The following is a 23,797-nucleotide window of genomic DNA, read 5'->3' as shown; positions in this document are numbered from 1 at the left end:
TTCTGTTATTAATGACCCTAATATGGGTGAGAAATCTTTTCTGCCCTATACTGGCAAATAGATTCCTAATGAAAACAAAAGGCATCTTTCACCTGGGAATAAAACCAGGTGTCACCAACTGTGAAAATGCTGCATCCTGTCAGTATCAAAGGTCAACCTACCCCCAAAAGAGTCATATATCAGGTGTTCCAGAAAGGGGAAAGAATATTCTTCACTTGAATGAAGAATCTAAGTGGAATGTACACCACTTCTGGAGGCTGTAAGCCCAACCAAGATCGAGGCTTGGCAGATTCAGCATCTGGTGAGGACCAGCTTCCAGGTTCACAGACGGCACCTTCTTGTGGTGTCCCCACATGGTGGAAGGGGCGAGAGAGCTTTCTGGGGTCTCTTTTGTAAGGAAACGAATCTCATTCGTGAGCCTCGTGACCTCATAATCCACCCTCATGACCTCATCGCCTCACAAAGGCCCCACCTCCTAATACCATCACCTTGGGGGTTAGAGTTTCAATATCCAAATTTTGGGGGGGCACAAATGTTCAGACTATAGCAACAGACAAATTCACAAGAGCTTCCAGACAATGCCCAAAACAGCTGGCATTGCCTTCCAAGATGTTCAACATGCTCTATTAAGGGCAAAATGCCCAGACTGGCCTCTTTGCCAGCTGTCAACAAGATTTGTTTTTTCTAGACTTTCTGCAAACTTTCTCCTATAAATTCTGTCCAGCCTTTGTTAATTCACTTTATCACCCAACTGACCTCCTCCGACAGAAGAAACCCACTTGAATGCAAAATTACTAAACAGTGCACAAAATGACAGATTAAATGTCTTGTGTTCTTCTTGGACGGAGACCAGTAGCTAAGTCACACAGACTAATCCGGGCTACGAGACAGAAATGAACCAAGGAAGGAAAGGCTGTAAAATACTCATGGGATCAACAGGGCCTGGCGATGTTTTCTTTGGTCTTACTATTTTGATTTTTCATCCTAATATTTTGCCTCATTGGGGTTTTGACCCATCTGGGTACATCCCATCGAGCAATACAATTTTTAAAAGGAAAAGTGTTTGTAGAATCCTTTCCCTGCACAGCCAGGAGATGGGACATTGTGGGAGATGCACCCAGGGTTTGTAGATTCTTCTTGGTGGAAGCGGAGGAAAAGGTGGGCAAGGGAGAAAGGAAAACCAGCCAATTTCCCCAACAAGTGGGAAAAAAGTGGTCCTGGGGAACTGCCCCTAGGGGAAAAATTTTTTGGCCTTAACTTTCAAGAAACTCCCATTGGAATCTTGTCCATATAGTCAGGAGATTTGCTTTATTATCAACCAGAAGCAATGAGTACCAGAGAATGGAAAGTATAAGAAACTTTTGCTGCATTTTATAAGATTAAACATACTCAAAAGAATGAATGGGACACCTCACTGGGTAGGTGGCCTCCGTCCATTTGGTGCTATACAAAGCCTAGAAGAAACACCATCAAAATCATAAAAACAAAAAAATAGAAAGGTGTAGCCAAGGGCTGGGGAGAAAGTTGAAGAGGGAATTTGTGTTCAATGAGTATAAAGTTTCAGTCTTGCAAGATGAAAAAGTTTTGGAGATCTGTTCCAGTGTGAATATACTTAATGCTGTTGAACCATACACTTAAAAAAATGGTGAAGATGTTAAAAATTAGAGTTAGGCATTTTTTATTACAATAAAATAAGAGACACAGCCCAGTTTCTTTTGTTTTGACTCCTTCCTTCCCTACTATATATATTTTCTTTTTTTTTGTTTTTAAGAAACATTGTATTTATTTATTTATTTATTTATTTATTTTAGTTTTATTTTGTCGATATACATTGTGGCTGATTATTGCTCCCCATCACCAAAACCTCCCTCCCTCCCCCCCTCGCCCCCAACAATGTCCTTTCTGTTTGCTTGTCGTATAAACTTCAAGTAGTTGTGGTTGTTATATCTTCTCCCCCCCCCCCCGGTTTGTGTGTGTGTGTGTGTGTGTGTGTGAATTTATATATTAATTTTTAGCTCCCACCAATAAGTGAGAACATGTGGTATTTCTCTTTCTGTGCCTGACTTGTTTCACTTAATATAATTCTCTCAAGGTCCATCCATGTTGTTGCAAATGGCAGTATTTCATTTGTTTTTATAGCTGAGTAGTATTCCATTGTGTAGATGTACCACATTTTCCGTATCCACTCATCTGATGATGGACATTTGGGCTGGTTCCAACTCTTGGCTATTGTAAAGAGTGCTGCGATGAACATTGGGGAACAGGTATACCATCGACTTGATGATTTCCATTCCTCTGGGTATATTCCCAACAGTGGGATAGCTGGGTATATTTTCTCTTCTGTTTCCCCACTCCCCATTTTTTGTGTAACCCCCTCCCATGAAACTTGACAGATTGCAAAGTCTGCTAAAGAACTGTTTGGAGAATTGTTGGGGAAAGGTTGCCTCAGTAATCCCAAGCACAAGGCATGAAAACGACAGTGGCAATCTTCCCCCAATGCAATCTGCAGTTTTGTAGCAGTTGGAGATGAAGAAAATTGAAACTGGGTCAGTTCACAGGAACATGTACCTCTCTCTATATCTCTCCCCATAAAATTCCAATCCTACTTTGACTCAGTGAGTGAGTTACCTGGTCATTGGTTCCACCTCATGCAGATCCCCTGTAAATTGGTGCAACCATCACAGAAAACCGTGTGGAGGTTCCTCAAACAACTACAGATAGAACTGCCATAGGATCCAGCAATCCAACTGTTGGGTGTTTACCCAAGGGAATGGAAATCATCATGTCAAAAGGACACTTGCACTCCCATGTTCGTCACAGCTCTGTTTACAATAGCCATGAGTTGGAACCAACATAAATGTCCACTGACAGATGATTATATAAGGGAAATTTGGTATACATGCACCATGGAATATTACTCAGCCATAAAAAATAATCAATTTCTGCCTAATTTACTTAGCTCTGCTTGAATCACCTACTCTTTTTCCATGACCACGTGTTCAAGCAGAATACAGGTCTACCATGTTGATTGATATTTGCTTATTTTTAAAACATTTCAATGCACATTAAGCAGTGAACATCTTTTGTATCCCAGTGGTATTTTAAATGCTTAAATTATTAGCACTATTTCTGGAGATATCAATAAGATATTGACAATAAAAGCTCCAGTTTACGTTTGAGGGCTTCATATGTACCACATGCTGTGCTAAGAGCTTTATGTTCAATTGTCCGATTTTATACTCAGAATAGACCTATGAGTATTTATGATTATAATTCCTATTTTATTGATAAGAAAAGTGCACGTGGGAATTTACTGTTTATTTCTTATAAGGATGTATAAGAACAGTGTTCTCTAAGCTCTTGGCCACGTCCCTTTATTGAATCATGAAGTTAATTTAGAACATTGCACCTGGCATGTTCGAAAAAGTAAGAAAGACCTGTGAGAAATGTCTGATCCTAGGTGTCAGGGGAGAACGTACACAGAATATAGGGATTTGGGGAATCTCATTTTGCCAAAAAACAAGGAAGGAGTCAAGGAGCAATGGAGTCCATTTACAGTCATAAGACTTTTACTAAAAATCTGGGACAATTTGAGCATTTAAAAACAATAAATGGGATTGCTTTCTACATACCGAATAATCAAAACTTATCAGTGACACCCAAGAGAAAGGAGAAAGGTTTTAGGGAGGGAAGGAGGAAAAAAAAATCTCTTTTGTACATTGAAGTGCCAGATGATTAATACAGAAACAATGACAGAATCACAGGACCACCATTTGACAACATCCTACTTAACCCAGGTAAGGACCATCAATGCTACTACTTTGGGTGAAAAGTTGCTGGAGGACATGGTATTTTCATAGGGGTCATTATGTCCCATTGATTACTAACCATGAGGTAAAGACACACCTTTGCAATGGAAGCTGTTGGTTATCCCATCTTTCCCAAATGACCAGACCCAGGGTCTCCCATAGTGTGACAACCTGATATTATATGCCTCCTGGCAGCTTATAAATGGTTGTACACATCACCTACCCATGTCTCTTACCCCAATTGCTTAACCTATGTGGGGTCAAGCCTTGAGTCGAGACTTATCTTCTAGATTACACATAGAAGAGAGGATAGAGACAAAAGCTAAAGGACACCATGAAAAAGCAACAAAATGAATCCTGAATATGGTGCATCTCACAGGATAACTGTCCAGAAATTTTTAAAAATTCCATGTCATGAAAAAAAAATGTTTAATTGGGGCCTACAGCAGTCAGACCTAGAACAACTTTTCAAAAGTTTCACTATTGCATTCAGGGCTGGATCACTCTCTATGGTGGAAGCTGTCGTGTGCATTGCAAGATGTCGAACAGTGTCCCTGCCTCCACCTGGTAGATGCCAGGAGGTACCCCACCAAGTGTGACAATCAAAATCAGCCCCTCTTGAGTGTCATGGTCTGAATGTGTCCCCCAAATCTATGTGTTGTCAACTTAATCCTCAATGAAACAGTGCTGGGAAGTGGGGACTTTTGGGAGACTCTATCCTCATGAATGGATTAATACCATTTTAAAAGAGTTTGTTGGATAAAGTTTTCCCTTTATGCTTTTCCATCTTCCACCACACAAGGACATGGCATCTTCCCCTCCAGAGGACACAACATTCAAGGTGTTTCCTTGGCAGCACAGAGCAGTCCTCACTAGACAGCTGAATCGGCTGGCACCTTGATCTTGGACTTGCCAGCCTCCAGAACTGTGAGCAATAAATTTCGGTTCTTTATAAATTAGCCAATCTCAGGTATTTTGTTGTAGCAGCACAAATGACTGAGACATTGGGCCGAGCCCATGGCGCACTCGGAAGAGTGTGGCGCTGGGAGCGCAGCGACGCTCCCACCGCGGGTTCGGATCCTATATAGGAATGGCCGGTGCATTCACTGGCTGAGTGCCGGTCACGAAAAAGACAAAAAAAAAAAAAAAAAAAAAAACAAATGACTGAGACATTGAGAATTACTGTTCTTGAGTAACAGAGATTGAAGACACACTAGCAAGCACTATGCTAAAACCTTCATTATAATATCCAGGTTTGAAACATAAACGAACAATTGGAGAACCTAAATACAGAATGAATATTAGATAATACTTAGCTGTAGTACTTATGAAAAAGAATGCTCTTATTCCCAGAAAATTATTGCTGAAAATTTTTAGGGGGAAACATAATATCTGCAAGTTATTTTGAAATGACCCAGCAAAAAGTAGGGTAAAAGAAAAAAAAAAAGATAAAGCTAATGATATAAAATGCTAGCAATTGTTGAATGCAGGTACAGAATAAACAGGTGTTCTTTATTCTATTATTTTGATTTTTCTGTATTTTGTATCATTTTCAAAAGATAGAAAAAAAGTAAATAGAGCAGAATAGAGAATAATAGGCACGTTGATTATTATCTCAAGGAGTTGTATTTCATTCATCCAGAGGTGATATTAACAGAAAAAAGGCAAGCCCCAGAGTGGGAAAAGATATTCCATGTACATATAGCCAACAAATGACTTACATCCAGAATATGTAAAGAAATATTATAAATCAGTAGGAAACAAACAGGGGATAGAATACTGTGTGAATGGAGCATTCAAAAGAGACCATTAGGAAAATGCAAATCAAAGCATCAATGCATATCCATTAGAATGCCTTAGATTAAAAAAGATTTATAACATCAAATGCTAGCAAGGATGTGGAACACTCTCAATTCTCGTACATTGATGGTGGGAGTGTAAATTGACTTGACTACTTCAGCAGTATCTGTTAAAAGAGAAGATCCTTTCGCAGATGTATCTCTTGGGAAGAGATGGAAACCCTACAGTACAGCGATTTCACCTTCTCAGAAATGCCTACCTATGTGCACCCAAAAACATGAGCAAGGTTGTTCCATAGTAGCATTGTTTGTCTAAAACAGGAAAAAACTCAAATATTCATCAACAAAAGAAAGGATCGGTAACATGAGGTATATTCATACCATAATAAAAAAATAATCATACAAAGTACGAATGACTCAAACAAACATAATGCTGATTGAAAGAAACCAGACACAAAATGCTTCCACTTATGTGAAATTTCAGAACAGACAAAGCTACTCTACAATGTTAGAATTCAGGACATTGGTGGTCTTTGGGTGGTGGCGACTGGGTTGGGGTATGGTTCTGGGGTGCCAACGTTAATCTATTTGTTGATTTGGGCACTGGTTACAGGTGCAAGCTCACTCGGTAAAAATTTGAAAAATGTACACAATTTGTGCCAGAATTATCCAAGTAAGCTTAAGCAAATAACAAGCATTGTATGCCTCGGTTTCCCCATTTGTAAAATGGTAATGAGAAAATTTACCTTGTCGTATTGTTATAAGAACCGAATGAAGTGATGGATAAGTTTTAGCACATTGTCTGACTCAGTTTTTAAAATGTTCTTCTTCCTCATCATCATCACTGTCATCATCGTCACCACCATCACCATCATCACTGTTTTAGTTTCCTAGAGCCACCATAACAAAGTCCCACAGACCAGGCAGCTTAGACAACACACATTTATTCTCTCCCAGTCCTGAGGCTGGAAGTGTGAGATCAAGGTGTGGCAGGACTGGTTCCTCCTGAGTCCTCTCTCCTTGACTTGTAGACACAGTCTTCTCCTTGTGTCCTCACATGGTCATCCCTCTGTGTGTGTCTGTGCCCTAATCTCCTCTTCTTATAAGGACACCAGTCCCATTGGGTTAAGGCCCACCCTAGTGACCTCATTTTACCTTACACCAAATACAGTCACATTCTGAGGTTCTGGGTGTTAGAATGTTCACACACAAATTTTAGGAGGACACAATTCAGCCCTTCACAGCTTCCATTTAATCAAAAAGGAGATGAAAGTGAGAAATGTAAACAATATGTTGGAATTATAGGTTCATAGTATGACTCTGCTGCGGCCACCAGAAGAAAGTCCCATTGAATGGGCAACTTAAACAACAGGCTTTTATCTCTCACAGTCCTGGAGGCTGGGAGTCTGAGATCAAGGCATGGCTGGAAGTGTGAGATCAAGATGTGGCTGGAAGTCTGAGATCAAGGCGTGGCAGGAAGTCTGGGATCAAGGCGTGGCTGGAAGTCTGAGATCAAGGCATGGCTGGAAGTCTGAGATCAAGGTGTAGCTGGAAGTCTGGGATCAAGGCGTGGCTGGAAGTCTGAGATCAAGGCGTGGCTGGAAGTGTGAGATCAAGGCATGGCTGGAAGTCTGAGATCAAGGCGTGGCAGGAAGTCTGGGATCAAGGCGTGGCTGGAAGTCTGAGATCAAGGCGTGGCAGGAAGTCTGAGATCAAGTTGTGGCTGGAAGTCTGGGATCAAGGTGTGTCTGGAAGTCTGGGATCAAGGCCTGGCTGGAGGTCTGAGATCAAGGTGTGGCTGGAGGTCTGAGATTAAGGTGTGGCAGGAGGTCTGAGATCAAGGAGTGGCTGGAGGTCTGAGATCAAGGTGTGGCTGGAAGTCTGAGATCAAGGTGTGGCTGGAAGTCTGAGATCAAGGTGTGGCTGGAAGTCTGAGTTCAAGGCATGGATGTTAGTCTGAGATCGAGGTGTGGCTGGAGGTCTGAGGTCAAGGTGTGGCTGGAGGTCTGGGATCAAGGTGTGACAGGGCTGGTTTCTCCTGAAGCTCCTCTCCTTGGCTTGTAGACACCCTCTTCTCCCTGTGTCCTCACGAGGTGGTCCCTCTGTGTGTGTCTGCATCCTAATCTCTTTTTATAAGGACACCAGTCCCATTGGATTAGGGCCCACCCTACTGACCTCATTTTACCTTAATCGCCTCTTGAAAGTCCTTATCTCCAAATACAGTCACATTCTGAGGTCCTTGGGGTTAGAGCTTCAATCTATGAATTTGGGAGACACAATTCAGCCCATAATAATCACCTCCATCACCACCATCATCATCACCGTCATTACGGTCACTGCCATCTATAAAAGCTCTAAAATGAGGGTAAAAATCCAGCTGGGCAAATAATCTTTAAACGATTGAATGATTCTTAATTTTTCTTGAGAAGTAAAGTATCCTGCAATCTTAAAATGCTGGGAAATTCTCAGATATTTTAACAGGTTCTGTTCTTACCGAACTAAAATATATTAAATGCAGTCTTCTCAAAATCTGAATGCTAAAATTCTCTCGAAGATACACAGCCATATTACAAGTTTGTAACCTAGCAGACCCAGCATCTGGCATCTTCTTTATAGTTTACTTTTTTTCCCCCAGAGGATTTGATTATTATAGTGAACTTGCTGGTTTCCTATGCTCCTAATCTTGGTTAATAATTTGTTGCTATTTTCAAAATACACTAGCACATTTCTTTTCTTTTTTTTTTTTTTTTGCTCCTAAACATAAAAGAAAATGTGTTTTATCTGCAAAGTATATTTCACATACTAGGTATAATTGCAGCTCTACCAAAGTGTTCCAACAGGTGTTGTATGTGCCAAGGAAAAAACAATAATTCAATTTTGTTTGTTAGGGTGATGAGAACAGCTGGCATACAGAGTTTTTAAAGCTAAGGCACTACTCTGATCTACAAAAATGACACTGTACATTAGAAAGCAAAGGTCAATGAAATTAGAAAGGATATTGGTTTTCCTAATTCAGGAGTGGTGGCCAGAGAGAAATCCCATTCTGCTTAAAACTGCTGTTCCACACCAGTATCTGTCAATACTAGGACCTCTCATATGCATTTAAGTATCAACCAACGGTTTCAGCAGCATTTGACCAAGTGACTTGGAGAATCAAAAATATTACACTTGGTTCCTATAGATTTACACATGCTGCCGAGTCAACATACCTAGAATTTCTTTTCTTCCAAGGGCATTTCTTCCTGCTCCCAAATAATAATTTCACATTATTTCTAGAACGATACAATATTTTACACACATCTTTCTGTCTACTCAAAAAATTAATGATAGTTTACGTCAAATCACATCTCTTGGGGACTCAGCGTATATAATTCTATGGTCCTGAAATCGTGAAGCGCAGGTTGTGATATTGGAATTATTCAGGTAGTCACATTGTTTCATACCTTTTATATGGATATTTTAAATGTCATCAAAATATTCTCAAACTTCTCATGGATTGATTTATCACTTATCCTAATGACTGGCATAGAAAGAAAACTCAATAACCATGGAATGTATGAATGAATCAATGAACGAATTACAGAAACTGAAAAGCAAAGCTCAGAAAATGGGTACCTTCCCTAAAAAGGCCTTATGAGATTTCAGAAGGTGAGAATAAACACTGTACACATTTTACTGTTGCCAGCAGTCCTGACATAACCATCCGAATCATTTAAATTTATTGTAGGAGAAAGGCAGCCTCCTTCCTTCCCTCTGTGCAATATAACATATGATCTGATTACTCAGGACACGTGCAAACACACACCAGAAGGAGACCACATGGCTGTTTAAACATTTTAATTTAGATGTGTTAACGTCCATCCAAATGTGATGGTACATTACCAGAATGCATAGCAGAACTCCGTATTGAGCATGTGTACCTTCAGCCAACGATCTATTGCCTGCAAACATGATTTCTCATCTTCGGAGAAGCTCAAACAGACTCAAACATCCATCCCCTGAGTGTTCCCTCCCATTTGTTCAGGCCTCTGTTCTTCAATGCCCAGCACAGAGCACCGACATTCTCCGTTCAGAACAAACGTATCGTATCACTCTCATGGTTGGTTACTACCTCACCACAACTCACCTAAGGCTATATCCCTATGGCTATTTTAAATGAACTCCTGAAACATCCTGCGTATTCTGCCCACCAAGCCCACAGATGTTAAGAGAAACAAGCCCACAGTAATCCACACCTTGCACAGCAAATGCCTCACATAATGCCATATGCTGACACCAATCACCCTTACCAAAGGGTTCAACTGTTTCAGGTGACATAAATAGCGTCCAAACACATCGACTGAATTAAAACACTGTGAAGACAGAGACCTCTTCACGTCTTCTAAGCCTCTCTCTCTTTGCTTATCCATAGGATGCACATGATACATAAACCATTCAAATGTCTCCAAAAAAAATCACATTTCCTTCTCTTTATTACGGTGATGCCTGTTGTTCATTATTACCGCAGTGGCCACTAAGAGCCATGCAGGGAGATAACAGCACATTGTCACAGTTCTTAAAATGAGGATATTCCTGAAGATGAGGCTTTCTTGTGGAATAAAGTGACTCATCTCATAAAACTGAGATTTCTCCCAAAAGAGCTGAGTAGAAATGGCTTTGAAGAGCACAGTGATTGAATAAGTTATTTAGAACTGAGGTAGTGACTGAGACCAAGCAAAGATCTGTCAAGTGTAAGTGAGTGCAAACTGATTTTGTCATTAAGCAAAGAGCATCTCTAGATTCTGTGGTCGTAAGCTAGTTGTTGACATAAATCTTTTGGCATAAACCCTTCATTGTTTTAAACCAGTAAATAAATCAGTGTAGAATAGGTGACATCCTCCTCAAGCCAGCTAAAATCATTCTTCCAAATATGCCTGGCATGTCCCAAATCAGGTTTCTGTCAACAGCACTGGGATATCTTGTTCGGATTTAAAGCAGATAGAAAACAGCTGTGGTGTTTCTCAGATAACGCTTCACAGAGACTTCAATGAGACTCAAACTCACAATATCTAAACATTTACCTAGCCCTAAAGAAATGGGTTTTCATTCTGGAAGGCTCGGAGGCACTGCACACATAAACTAGTGTTATTACGGTGGTGACAGAAGAAAATTCGCAGTGAGGTTTTACCGTCTACAAGGATAGATCTCGTAGCACCTGTACCAGGTGGCATTTCAGAGCTCTTTTGAGAAGGAGCATTGATCGAGGGTCTGCTGACAAGGTTAGAAGAAAAACTGACCTTTCTGGAAAGCCCAGAAGGCATTGGTAGCTTGGATCAGCAGCGGGGGGGGGGCTTCAAGCTGGATTTTTATCATCTAATTATTTATGTGAGGCACTCAAGTTGGTTAACCGTATGTAAACAGAGGCACATAGTTGAACAGCATTTCTCTCTGAAAGGACTAGAGCAAGTTTCCACGTAGTAACAGAACCACACGACAGAACATCGTCTAACCACACACAACTGCAAAACCACGGTGAGGCTTACTGCAGAAACCGGTCCAGTTTCTCCTGGATGCGGGCAAACGCGTCTCTGCCCATGTAATCTATCCTTCCCTCTTCCCACTTCCTCCGCTCCTCCTCGGGACTTAGTTCCTTAATCTTTTCCTCAATGGAAATCTCGGAAACAGAGATGGCCAGGTCAACCTATGAAACACAAGCCAACAGAAGACGGTCATCGAGGGAAAGATTGCTAAATCCATCCAGCGTAGCAACAGGTTCTACAAAAGGATGGACCTCAGCTCTTCAAAGGTGAATGCTCATTACTAGCCCTTTTCTTTTGAACTCAGTGCACGCTAGATTTAATTTAATATTCTCAAAAGATGCTATTTTGCCCAAGTTTTCTGAAATGTTATAAAACATAATTATATATGTGTTTGCTTTTTCCTAAGAATTGTTATACTTCCTACCCACTAAACGATTTTAAACACGCCAGCACACACACGCATGTTACTGCTTTAATACTTTTACCCACCAGAACTTGCATATTTTGTATCGCAGTAGATCATCAAACTATGTTAAATGAAAAAAATTGTTTCATCTTATGTAAATAAAGCCTATAATACTCTGGACTGCTTGGCAAAATAAACTAAATACTAAGGTAAATAGTTTTCTTCTTGCACTGGCAGGGTAGATATGAGAAATACGCAGGAAAAGACAAACACACATATTATAAGCACATCTTACTACTGTTAGGCACTCAGATGGGTCATCAAAAAATAGTAAACACACCTGCTTTAATCGCTTCCTACCAAGGACTCGGGGGAAAAAAAAAGACTTTTAAAGATGTGCATATAGCAACAATAATAGACACACACATATATGCCATTTATTTATCCATCTAGACATGCACAAACCTAGGTAGATAGACAGATGGACAGATAGACAGATAGACAGATACAATAAATATAGAGATAGGTAGGTGAATGGATAAATGGATAAAAAAAGATGGGTGGATGGAAAAATAAGATAGATTGGTGGATAGATACATAGGTAGCTATGGATGATTAGACAGACAATAAGTACATAAATGATATATAGAGAGAGACAAATGGATAGATTTGGTAGACAGACAGACAGCTAGACAGATGGATAGATAAACAGTCAGACAGACAGACAGATACACTAAATTTGACAGGTATTTCCCAGATCATATGTGGAGGGTGGGAGATGGTGAAGGAAAGGCTTGGTGTTGGACACCAGATACTTAAATTATAGTTTTTATGCCACTGGGCATTCAGTACTTTCTCCTCTAATTATTTGCCACCGTGTTTTTAGGGGTTTTACATGTAAGGTTCTGCCTTCTACACTCATCCCCATAAATTTCATTCAAATACAACCATCTTGTTGTTCCGAGGGGTAGCGAGAGGAAAAAAGGGTCTACTCCCAGGTATGTTAGTATTTCTTCCCTCTAAGAGCACCTGGCTTCAGACTTACTAAGTTCCTGAGAATTCAGTCCTTCTGTACTTAACGAGACACCATAGAGCCTCATCGACAAAACAGCACCATGATTGCAACATTTGGATAACAAGAAGAGATAAGTACCCAAGCAGACAATGCACTCCTTTGATTTCATGAAACAGGTTATGATATGAGACACTAAATAAGGATCCTCTCTAGGAGAGTGGGTATACAGCTAAGGGGGAGAATGTCAGGGTGCCCCAGTTTGGCACATGAATGGCTGAAGAGATCCTGCTAAGCTTTAGGAGCCAGACACAAGCTAGAGCTTTTTCCTGACCACTCTGCTGTCTAATCCTCACCCCCTCAAGTTCAACCTCACACCCATGGCATGTCACTGATAACCACAGACTCAATTCAAAGAGCCTCAAAATTATTACATAACAGCAGAACACACTGAAGGGATGAACTCACACTTCATAACAAGTGATGTTGCAGAAAAAACCTCTTCAGCAACAGCTCTAGAAATAAGTTCAAAACACTGCATGTGGCATTTACTAGATGGACCAAGTAAGAGTGAGAGGGAAAAAAAATCCCATTTTCTCCAAGGGTGACTTCTGGCAAAGGCATTTAGCAAACAAAAATATTTATGAGGCAGTGGGTCACATTCCAAATCCATGTCCATACTAACTTCCATCCTGGGCCCAACACCGAGCTCTAGAGCTGCATTTACTATTACTTAAAGACCAAAAGGTGTTATTTGATCATTCTTAGAAAAACAACAACAACAACAAAAAAAAAAAAAACCACATTGCTTTCTTTAAATGTGTCAACAGATAGAATGAAGTTTAAGACAAGAATATTTGTAAAAGGGAGAACAAGAAGACATCTTTCGTTTCATTGTTAAACATGAAATCACTGCACACTCCATTTGGAAACAAACGTCTACCCCCAAATTTCCCAGCTCTTTTTTTCTCTGCATTTTAGAAAATGGACCGCCGTGCATTAATTCCCATAGCCCTCAACTTCCCTTCACTTAATGTTTGCATAAAGAGAAAGGGCGTGGTGAACTGCGCTGAAGACAGGAAAGACAGAAGACCCCACTCCAGGCAAATGCCAGACAGAAGACAGATGGACTGGAGGTACCAGGAGAAGCAGAGAGAGTCTTATTCCAAGAAAAGGAGGCTGAAAATTGATTTAACTGCTGGTGTGTGTGTGTGGTCAGCCCCAGGGATGGCTGACAGCCCCCATCAGAAAAGCTCAACAATCCAAAAAATTCAGATACCACCTCCAAAGTGTCCTGAGGACCAGGGTGCCTCACAACCTCAACAGGGTGCTCCTGACGTGGATTCAACGTTTCCTTAGTCGGGTCACTTTTGGCTTTATTCGCTGGTGGCTGGAAATATAACCGTTCCATCGTTAGTCTGCGGTGGGCTGCAGGGAACTGCAGACCTAACCTAAACGACAGGGAGCTAAAACGAGATTGAATTGAAGGACGGTGACAGGTATCCTTTTCTGGAAATGGTAAAAGAACTGAGCTTCCCCACCCCTGGGTTTTCCAGAGACACCTGCCATTTCTCACTCAAGATGAGATGCTTGATGTCCCTATGCAATTTGTCAAAGTTAACTATTCAGAGAGGGATTCCACCAGTGTGTACCAAATGCCTATGGAAGCATTTTGCTAAGACAGTCTCTTGCTGAGATTCAAAAATAATGTTTTTAGAGTCGGTCTTTTTTGCAGGTATATGGTAATGGAAGCCCTGATTTATGACAGTCAATTTAGGGAAACAAAGAGAAGGAATGAAAATAAAATCCATACATAAATACTGATTTTAGAGGCTGGCGAAAGTCCTACCAAAAAAAAATTTTTTTTTTGTTTTAATTAAGGGAGACATATACACCACACTGATGTTGCATCTTTTTCTTTTCTAATTCTTCTTAAAACAAGGTGTAAGAGAAGAACCAACAGGACATATGATGATGAAGTGGGTAAAAATAAATTTGACTAGACCACTAGATACAGTATCTGCCTGGATTATAGAGAAATAGGCTCATCACAACACAACTGATTCTGGCTGGAAAAACCACTCAAAAATGGCATGGGAGGAATTTTTAAAAGCACACGATGCCCTCCTTGGTATTTATTGGGTGTAGACACTGAGATAAACAGCAAGCAACAAGAGAGACGGGTGTATGTAAGTAATATGAATGAGGTATACCGCGGCAGTGGGGGTCTCCGTGATGTCCACAAATGGAGGTGAGGGCCGGGACAGTGGGTCACTCATTACTCCAGCAGAAGTTTCAATTTCAGGGCAACCTATCAGCTGTCATAGAGAAAGAGAGCAAAGGCAGGTTAGGACAAACCTTCATGCAAATCAATGCCGCTTAATCTATGTTGTTCTGCTTCTGCAATGCAAGTGCACCTTGATATTGAACAGATTGGAGCACGGTGACGTGCTCATGGATACCTGCCCTCACTCCGTTGTCTTCTTCTCATGCTCACACCCAAGTCTGTTCTGCAGTCTCCTCACCCCTATGCTGGGCCATAGGAGTGATTCTCACCAACGGGATTGGGCGGATGTGATGGGAGCCAACTCCAGCTGGGTGGTGAGAAGGAATGTCATTTTCCTACTCTCTATTTCTCCACCGGCCAGGTGAAGTACAAGGTCCCCACACAGGGGCTCCAGCAGAAGATGAAACCCTACAGAAAATGAGCCAGGTCACTACTTTTCTCAGCTCTCTCAAGGATGGTGCATAGTTAGCACCCATCTAGATGTAGAGAAGACAACGTAATACTTTATGCACGATGCCTGCCTTCAGTGTGAGGGTCTATCCCTCTCAAGGAGTCCCAGTGGAGAAAGGCTGCTCTGGAAGATGGCAGAGAGGAAAAACGGGAGATTCTGAATCCCCCGGTGGTTGCATGGAGCACAGGAGAACTTGGCCATGCCAGATGATCAGGATGTAAACAAGAAGTCAACATTTATTGACTTGGGGGCTGGTTGTTACAGCAGCTAGCCAACCCTGACAAATACTAGGTCAGGAAGCAAGCCCGTGTCCACAAGCTGGAATCCCTAACAGTTCCCAAAGCAGCTGGCTTAATGAGCATCAGCAACAGAGACCAGAAAAACGTTGACATTCTCATGGGTCTTCACCGCAACTACACTGCAGAGATCACGTGCGTTTGTAGGACTGGACCTCAGCGTGGGCTCCACTTGGCTGAACCAGGCAGCCTTAAGAGAGTCCTGATCCTGCAAATGCAGATTCCCAAGCCACAGTCCCGGAGATTTTGAGTGACTTGACCTGGGGTGCAGCCCAGTCTCTTAGATCCTCAGCTCCTGAATTTTTGATCCTAGTATTTTTTTTAGGAGAAAGTTAAGTTCATTCTTGTATTAGTGGAGGCCTGAGTTTTACACTCAGCAGATATTCGCTGGGACACAGGTGGTGAGCAGTGTAGACTGAGCTACACAGGCGTGATCTGAATCCTCATGAAGGTCATTGTCCCAGGAGAGAGGACAGTCAACAAACAAGAAATACAAAATGGCAAGTCACAAGAAACGTGAGGAAGGAAAATGACAGATTGAGAAGAAGCTGTCTCAAGGGACCTCGCTTAGTCTTAAGGGGAACTACTCCTGGAGGTGTCATATCTAAAAGAAAGCCTGAAGGATGAGTGGGAGTCAGTGATGGAGAAGACTGGACATGAGGAGAGAAAAAGAACGTGCCGTGAAAAGCAGGTGCATGTGTGCAAATGTCCTGAAGCACACGGAAAAGAAGAACGTTAAGAAGGTAAAATAAGTTATCTACAAACCTGGACACCGCCAGAAGTCATAACTGGTGAAATTCCATAAAAATGTAAAATGTAGAATTTGTAAGAGAATGAAATGTATTGCTTACAGTTTCTGAGGCTGGAAAGTCCAAAGTCCAGGGGACACATGTGATAAGAGCCTTGGTGGTGGTGACAGTGACCAAGGGGTCTCACATGGCAGAAATGTCAGAGCCCTCAGAACCATGCCCCTGACCACCATTATTAATCCATTCACTCCTGCATGGTCCTACAATCCAATCACCTCTTCAAGGTCCCGCCTTTCAATCACCGTAATAGGATTTCCCATCCTCTTAACAGTCACAGTGGGGATTAAGTTTCTAATAATATATGAACGTTGGGGACCACAATTTAATCAATTCATAGCACACTGGAATCATAAACTTACTTTTTCTTTTAAATATTGACTTTTCTATCTCATACACTTGAAAGTGCAATTGACATAAGTCATAGAAGCAGAGAGAAGGGGCTGGAGATGTTGGCCGAGGGCTATCAAGTTTCAGTCAATTGGCATGAACGGGTATGTATGTAGTATGATTACAATGAAGAATACATTACTGTATACAGTCGACTTTTGAACAGCATGAAGGTCAGGGACTCTGACCTTCTGCACAGCCAAAAATCCATGCATAATTTTTGACTTCTCCAAAACTTAACTACAAATAGCATACTGTTGATTGGAAAGCCTTACCGGTAACATAAACAGTCGATTAACACATATTGTGTATGTTATATGTATTATATACTGTATTCTTACCGTAAAGCAAGTTACAGAAAATAAAATGTTATTAAGAAAATCATAAGGAAGAGGAAACACAGTAACAGTACCATACTGTATTTACTGAAAAAATTTCACATATAAGTAGCCCCACTGAGTTTAAACATCACGTTGTACACTTTAAATATATGCTCAATTTTTCTTTGTCAGTGATACCTCAATAAAACTAAGGAAAATTAAATAAAATATAAACTCCTTCTTCCAGATCATGATTATGAATGGAATTTCCAAAAATAAAACTCAGTTCTAATATTTAGTGTTCAGCAAAGTTATAAAGTTGTCAAATCATCCAAAACCATGATAATAGAAGTCTCTTATTATAAGGCATTCATGGCTGGCTCCTGAATGACACTCATAAGCTTCTTATGCAGCATTCCTTTTAATTGTAACAGCCTTGAGGGAGTTAGTTTGATTTTTCCTCTTGTGAAAAGTTTAATTTTCAGACAGAGATTCGTGTCCAACACACCATAGCTAGCAAGCAAGAGAGCAGGATTGGAGCACACCCTTCTCTGACCACCAAGGCTTGCTCTCAACCATCCTACAGCTCCGTGAATTGCAGCACCCTAAAGTAAGTCCTGGAAAAAATAATGATTGCTATAACTTCATTATCATAAACATATGAATCCCATAAAAATTAATAATTTCCTTCTTCAATCTGGGTTGAGAGTGGAATGTCCTGGATTCAAATACTGACACTTGTTAAGGAAAAAGACCTGGATAAATTACTTACTCTCTGAGTCTCGGTTTTCTCATTACTATGTGGTGCAGACATTTGTTGTGACAGATAAACGAAGCAAAGAGCTTGACAAAGAGTAAGTGCTCAGAAAGGATTAGTTGAATAGGATTAGGGAAAATGTCAATCTGTTCCTCTGCCAACCTTATTTCTCTGGACAAAAAAATTCCATGTGGGCCAATCATAAAATGCAATTCTTTGTTGCAAGTGATTTAACTCTGGGTTATATATTTGATTACAGTGGATGAAAAAATAACATAACTTTCCAGCTTGTTTTCTACAGATGTGTTAGAATAATCGTATGAATTTAACTTAACCAGGCAGAGAAGTTCAGTCAACCTTCACTAACATTTCTAATCAAGACCCACACAGTCTTAGATAAAAATGGTTAATATTAACTATTGAAATATAAACCAAATAATTATGAATAATATTCCTCTTACTCTTACCAATAACAGGTAGGTTCTTTCATCTTTATATACCAGGCAGAGAGAATTCTAAGGCCAGAACTTAACCATAGCATGGTGCACAGTCAGCCTTTCAGATCAATTTTGGAATGCATGAATATAAAATATGTCTTTTAAAAACTGCATTTATTTTTATACTTAGGTAATTACTGTTCTCGTGATTGACCTCCTGAAAGGCTGCCTGAAGTCTGGGTCACCTTGAAAAAAGAGACTCTGAAATTGGAGGTAATCCAGAGAAGAATTCTTAGCTCAAAGGAGAGAGAAACTGAGGTACGGGAAGAAGCTTATAAAGAAAAGGACTTTCAGTCTGGCAAGGCAAAGGTTAAGAGCGGATGTCATGAAACAAGAACCAGGAAGAGGGTCCTCACCAGACACCGAATCTGCCATGTCTGACCTTGGACTTCCAGCCTGCAGAACTATGAGCAATTGATGTCTGTGGCCGGCAAGCCACCAAGTCTCTGGTATTTTGTTACAGCAGCCTGAATAGACTGAGACAAATGTAAAAAGTAGAAACAAGAAAACTTGCATAAGACATCCCATGCGAGCATCATGATGACCTGGGCTTAGAGTCAGGTTTCCTGATCACTCGTTAAAATAGATTATTTTTAAAAGAAATATTAATAAACTGGCTTAAACTAGGAGCTTCTGTTCATTAAAGGATGTCGATGAGGGATTGAAAAAGGGAGAAACAGTGTGAAAGAAAATATTTTCTATATATTACTGACAAAATACTCCTGCCTGAAATAGACACATATCATTAAAGGTTAAAAAACAAACAAACAGAAAACACTGGGGAAAAATGTTCAAAGCTTTTGAATAAGCACTTCAGACATAGAATATCTAAATGCCTAATAAACACACAAAAACAAGCTTAACTTCATTAGTCATCTCATACCTGCAAATTAAAACAACGATGACATCGGACATGGTCACTGGTACTTTGAAAATGTATATATAAGTGTGTGGAACAACCAGAACTCCAACACTCTGCTGTCAATACTGTGAAAATCTTTGGCAGAATCTACTAAAACTGTAGAAACACACACCCTTTGATCTAGCAACACTGTGATTAGGTATAATCCCTACAGGAATCTACACACAAGACCAACAAAATGCATGCACAAGAATGTTCCTACCAGTGTCATTTATATTAGCAAAAACTGTACATTGTTCATCAATAGTAAAATTAACAAATAAATTGTATCTTCATATCATTTGATAATCTGAAGCCCGTGAGAATGAATGAACCACTGATTTTACTCAGCAAAATAGATGAATCTAGCTAAACAGGAGAGGCCAGACTCAAAAGTACACACCGCATGTTCATTTATTTGGAGCTCAAAAGCACTCACAACTAAAATGATAGTAATGTCAGTTTTCTGTTGACTGAGAAGGGAAAAAATCATTTATGGAGACTTATTGGGTCTGGATTTTGGCTGCATGGGCTATTTTACTTGTAAAAATTCAACAAAATGTACACTTATGATGTGTGTGTGCACTTTTGTATATATAGGACATACTTCAACAAAAAGGTATATTAAAAATAAAATAAGGTACACCAGGAACAAGAATAAACAACAACTGATAATTTTTAAAAAGGGGGGCATCTCTAATCTTTTAATAAACTATAATGTTTTGTCACCCAAGGTAATACAAGAAAAACGCATGCCTGAAAAAATGTTAATTAATTGCAAGTTTTTTGCTTACTACATTCGTGTACATGGGGGAAAAAAGCATACTAAACTTTCCTTACACATAGGAAGGCTGCTATCTGGAACAAAGAGTCCCAGGATCCAGACAGACCCTGCTTTTCTATAGTTACCAGGATTTATGAAAATAACCCTTTTTGGGATCAGAGAGGCACCCCACCAAAGATGCCGGAGATCCATGGAGACCATGTGCCCCATGGTGCCAGTGTGTGACCCAGCAGGTAGGCCTCACCTCCACCCAACTCCATCCCCAACCTGGCCGAGTGTGTGCCAACCAGAGAAATACCTCCATGGAGAGGCCCAAGACCTGGGGTGACCACGCACCTGAGGTGCCAGTGGGCAACTGAGCAGACACCGAGACACCCGTGCCAAATTGGCAGCCCCAGAAGCATCCTAGCCAGAAAATACTGGTGAACCAGTGGACTGTGAAACCTTCTGCCACAATGACTAAACCTCAAAGGAAATATACCAGAAATATGAAAAATCAAGAAAGTACACCACCAAAGGGTAATAACTCTCAAGATCTAGATCCTATAGAACAAGAAGCCCTTGAAATGTCTGACAAGGAATTTTGAGTGATCATTCTAAGGAAACTAAATGAGATACAAGAAAATTCAGCTAGACAACATGATGAAATGAGGAAAAGTACACAGGACCTGAAAGAAGAAATGTACAAGGAAATCAATGCCCTGAAAATGAATGTAGCAGAGCTTGCTGAGCTGAAGAATTCATTCAATGAAATAAAAAACACAACAGAGAGTTTAACCAGCAGGCCTGCAGAAGCAGAAGAGAGAACTTCTGGACTTGAAGATGGGCTGTTTGAAATAACACAGGCAGACAAAAAAAAAAAAAAAAGAAAGAAAGAAAGAAAGAAAGAAAGAAAAAAGAATCAAAAGCATTGAAGAAAATCTGAGAGAGATATCAGACAACCTTAACTGCTCCAATATCCAAGTCATGGGTATTCCAGAAGGGGAGGAAAATGGAGATTCCATTGAAAAAGATGAAGTCAAACTGTCCCTCTTTGCAGATGACATGATCCTATATATTGAACAGCCTAAACCTTGTAGAGAAAAAATTCTTAGAGTCGATAAATTATTTCAGCACAGTTGAAGGATACAAAAGCAACACGCGAAAATCAGTAGCATTTCTATTCTCCAATAGTGAACATGCAGAAAGAGAAATCAGGAAAGCTTGCCCATTCACAAGCTACCAAAAAAAAATAAAATACTTAGAAATTGAGTTATCCAAGGATGTGAAAAATCTCTATAATGAGAACTACAAACCACTGCTGAGAGAAATTAAAGAGAACACAAGAAGATGGAAAGATATCCCATGCTCTTGGATTGGAAAAACCAACATAGTGAAAATATCAATACTACCCAAAGTGATATGCAAATTCAATACAATCCCCATCAAAATTCCAATGAAGTTTTTCTTAGAAATGGAAAAACTTTCCAAACATTTTTATGAAATAACAAAAGACCATGCATAGCCAAAGCAATTCTGAGCAAAATATATAAATAAATAAAATAAAGCTGGAGGCATAACACTACCTGACTTTAAACTATACTGCAAAACTATAATGACCAAAACAGCATGGTACTGGCATAAAAACAGACACACAGATCAATAGAATAGAATAGAGAATCCAGAAATCAACCCACACACCTACAACCATCTGATCTTTGACAAAGGCACCAAGCCTATCCACTGGGGAAGAGACTGCCTCTTCAGCACATGATGCTGGGATAACTGTATATCAATATGCAGGAGAATGAAACTAGACCCAGACCTCTCACCATATACCAAAATCAACTCAAAGTGGATTAAAGAATTAAATATACATCCTGAAACAATAAAACTTCTTAAAGAAAACATAGGAGAAACACTTCAGGACTGGGCACAGAATTCATGAATACGACCCTAAAAGCAGGGGCAACCAAGGGAAAATAAACAAATGGGATGATATCAAACTAAAAAGCTTCTGCACAGCAAAAGAAACAATTAACAGAGTTAAAAGAGAACCAACAGAGTGGGAGAAAATATTTGCAAAATATACATTTGACAGAGGATTAATATCCAGAATATACAACGAACTGAAACAACTTTAGCACAAAAAACAAGTAACCCAATTAAAAAATGGGCAAAAGACCTAAATAGCCATTTCTCAAATGAAAATATATGAATGGCCAACAGATATGAAAAAATGCTCAACATCACTCAGCATTCAGGAAATGCAAATCAAAACCACTCTGAGATACCATCTAACCCCAGTTAGGATGGCTAATATCCCAAAGACTCTGAACGATAAATGCTGGCGAGTTTGCAGAGGAAAAGGAACTTTCATACATTGTTGGTGGGACTGCAAAATGGTGCAGCCTCTATGGAAAATGGTATGGAGGTTCCTCAAACAATTGCAGATAGATCTGCCACATGACCCAGCTATCCCACTGCTGGGAATATACCCAGAGGAATGGAAATCATCAAGTCGAAGGTATACCTGTTCCGCAATGTTCATCACAGCACTCTTTACAATAGCCAAGAGTTGGAACCAGCCCAAATGTCCATCATCAGATGAGTGGATATGGAAAATGTGGTATATCTACACAATGGAATACTACTCAACTATATAAAAGAATGAAATACTGCCATTTGCAACATGGATGGACCTAGAGAGAATTATATTAAGTGAAACGAGTCAGGCACAGAAAGAGAAATACCACACGTTCTCACTTATTGGTGGGAGCTAAAAATAAATAAATAAATAAATACACAAATAAACGGGGGGGGGGGAGGGAAGAAGACACAACAATCACAATCCCTTGAAGTTGATATGACAAGTGACCAGATATGAGGTTGTTGTGGGGGTGGGTGAGAGGAGGGAGGGAGATTTCGGTAACAGGCCACAATAATCAACCACATTGTATATTGACAAAATAAAATTTAATTAGGGAAAAAGAAAAATAACCCTTTTTCAGTGGGGGTAGGAGGCTGGATTCCAGCTCTCCCAAATAAAACCTGGAGTCAGCAACTCCATAAATGGCCAGGAGGTGGCAGTGATGATGCATAATTGATTTCAATGACAGCCAGCATGTAAATTAATGAAATTGATCAGATACTGAATGGGCACCCCCTCCCTATTAAAAATGTAATGACTTCATCATTTTTAGAGAAATAGGCTCATCATAAAAATGTACAAGCAATAAAGAAAAAAAAATTTTTTTCAAAAGCCAATCTCCCCAACCCACTATAGATAGAAAGACAGAGGTGTGGGGTGGGGCAGAGCACGGGAATAAAGGATCGAATTGTATGCAGGCAGACACTCCAAAACACCTTGTTTTGTTTGCATCCTTTTTATCCTGTTGGCATTTTTCACATCTGTGTTGTGCTCCGCCAGCACAACTCACCCAGTTGTTTAGAGTTTACTCTATATTCTTTATTTCAACAGCTTAGGTTTTATCTCCAGCTCTTTTTCTGGGTTCCTGCGCTCTCTATTTTGGATTCATCTCTTCCTCTCTGGCAAATAGGTACGTGGGGCTCACAGTCCTGCACATTGAGTCCCTTCCTGTCCTAGCAGCCTCGGCTCAGTGGGGACTCAGGATTCCTCCTGCCTGCCTGACTCCCAGTGACTCACTTCTGTGTGGCTGAAGGATTCCTTTTTCACTTTATCAGTTCAAGATTGATCCAAGATGTATCCAAGGTAGATCCTTTTGTATTCATTCCCTTACTATCCCCTTTGCAATCTGCGGAT

The 23,797-nt window shown here is 40.2% G+C and overlaps 1 protein-coding gene across 1 annotated transcript in view; it reads right to left on the bottom strand.

Annotated features, from left to right (window-relative positions):
- Nucleotides 1-11,126: 11,126 nt before the first annotated feature.
- The window catches only part of GYG2 (glycogenin 2), a 38,881-nt gene continuing 26,210 nt past the window's right edge, over nucleotides 11,127-23,797 (bottom strand). Inside the window, exons 8-10 of the mRNA XM_063083758.1 lie at nucleotides 14,759-14,863; nucleotides 13,828-13,935; nucleotides 11,127-11,288 (exon numbers count right to left, since the gene is read on the bottom strand). Of these exons, the coding sequence (XP_062939828.1) occupies nucleotides 11,127-11,288; nucleotides 13,828-13,935; nucleotides 14,759-14,863 (375 nt within the window). The remainder of the gene's footprint in view (nucleotides 11,289-13,827; nucleotides 13,936-14,758; nucleotides 14,864-23,797) is intronic.

The sequence above is a fragment of the Cynocephalus volans genome, chromosome X, assembly GCF_027409185.1.
Source record: "Cynocephalus volans isolate mCynVol1 chromosome X, mCynVol1.pri, whole genome shotgun sequence".
NCBI lineage: Eukaryota > Metazoa > Chordata > Mammalia > Dermoptera > Cynocephalidae > Cynocephalus > Cynocephalus volans.
This window is presented reverse-complemented; position numbering and strand designations above follow the sequence as displayed.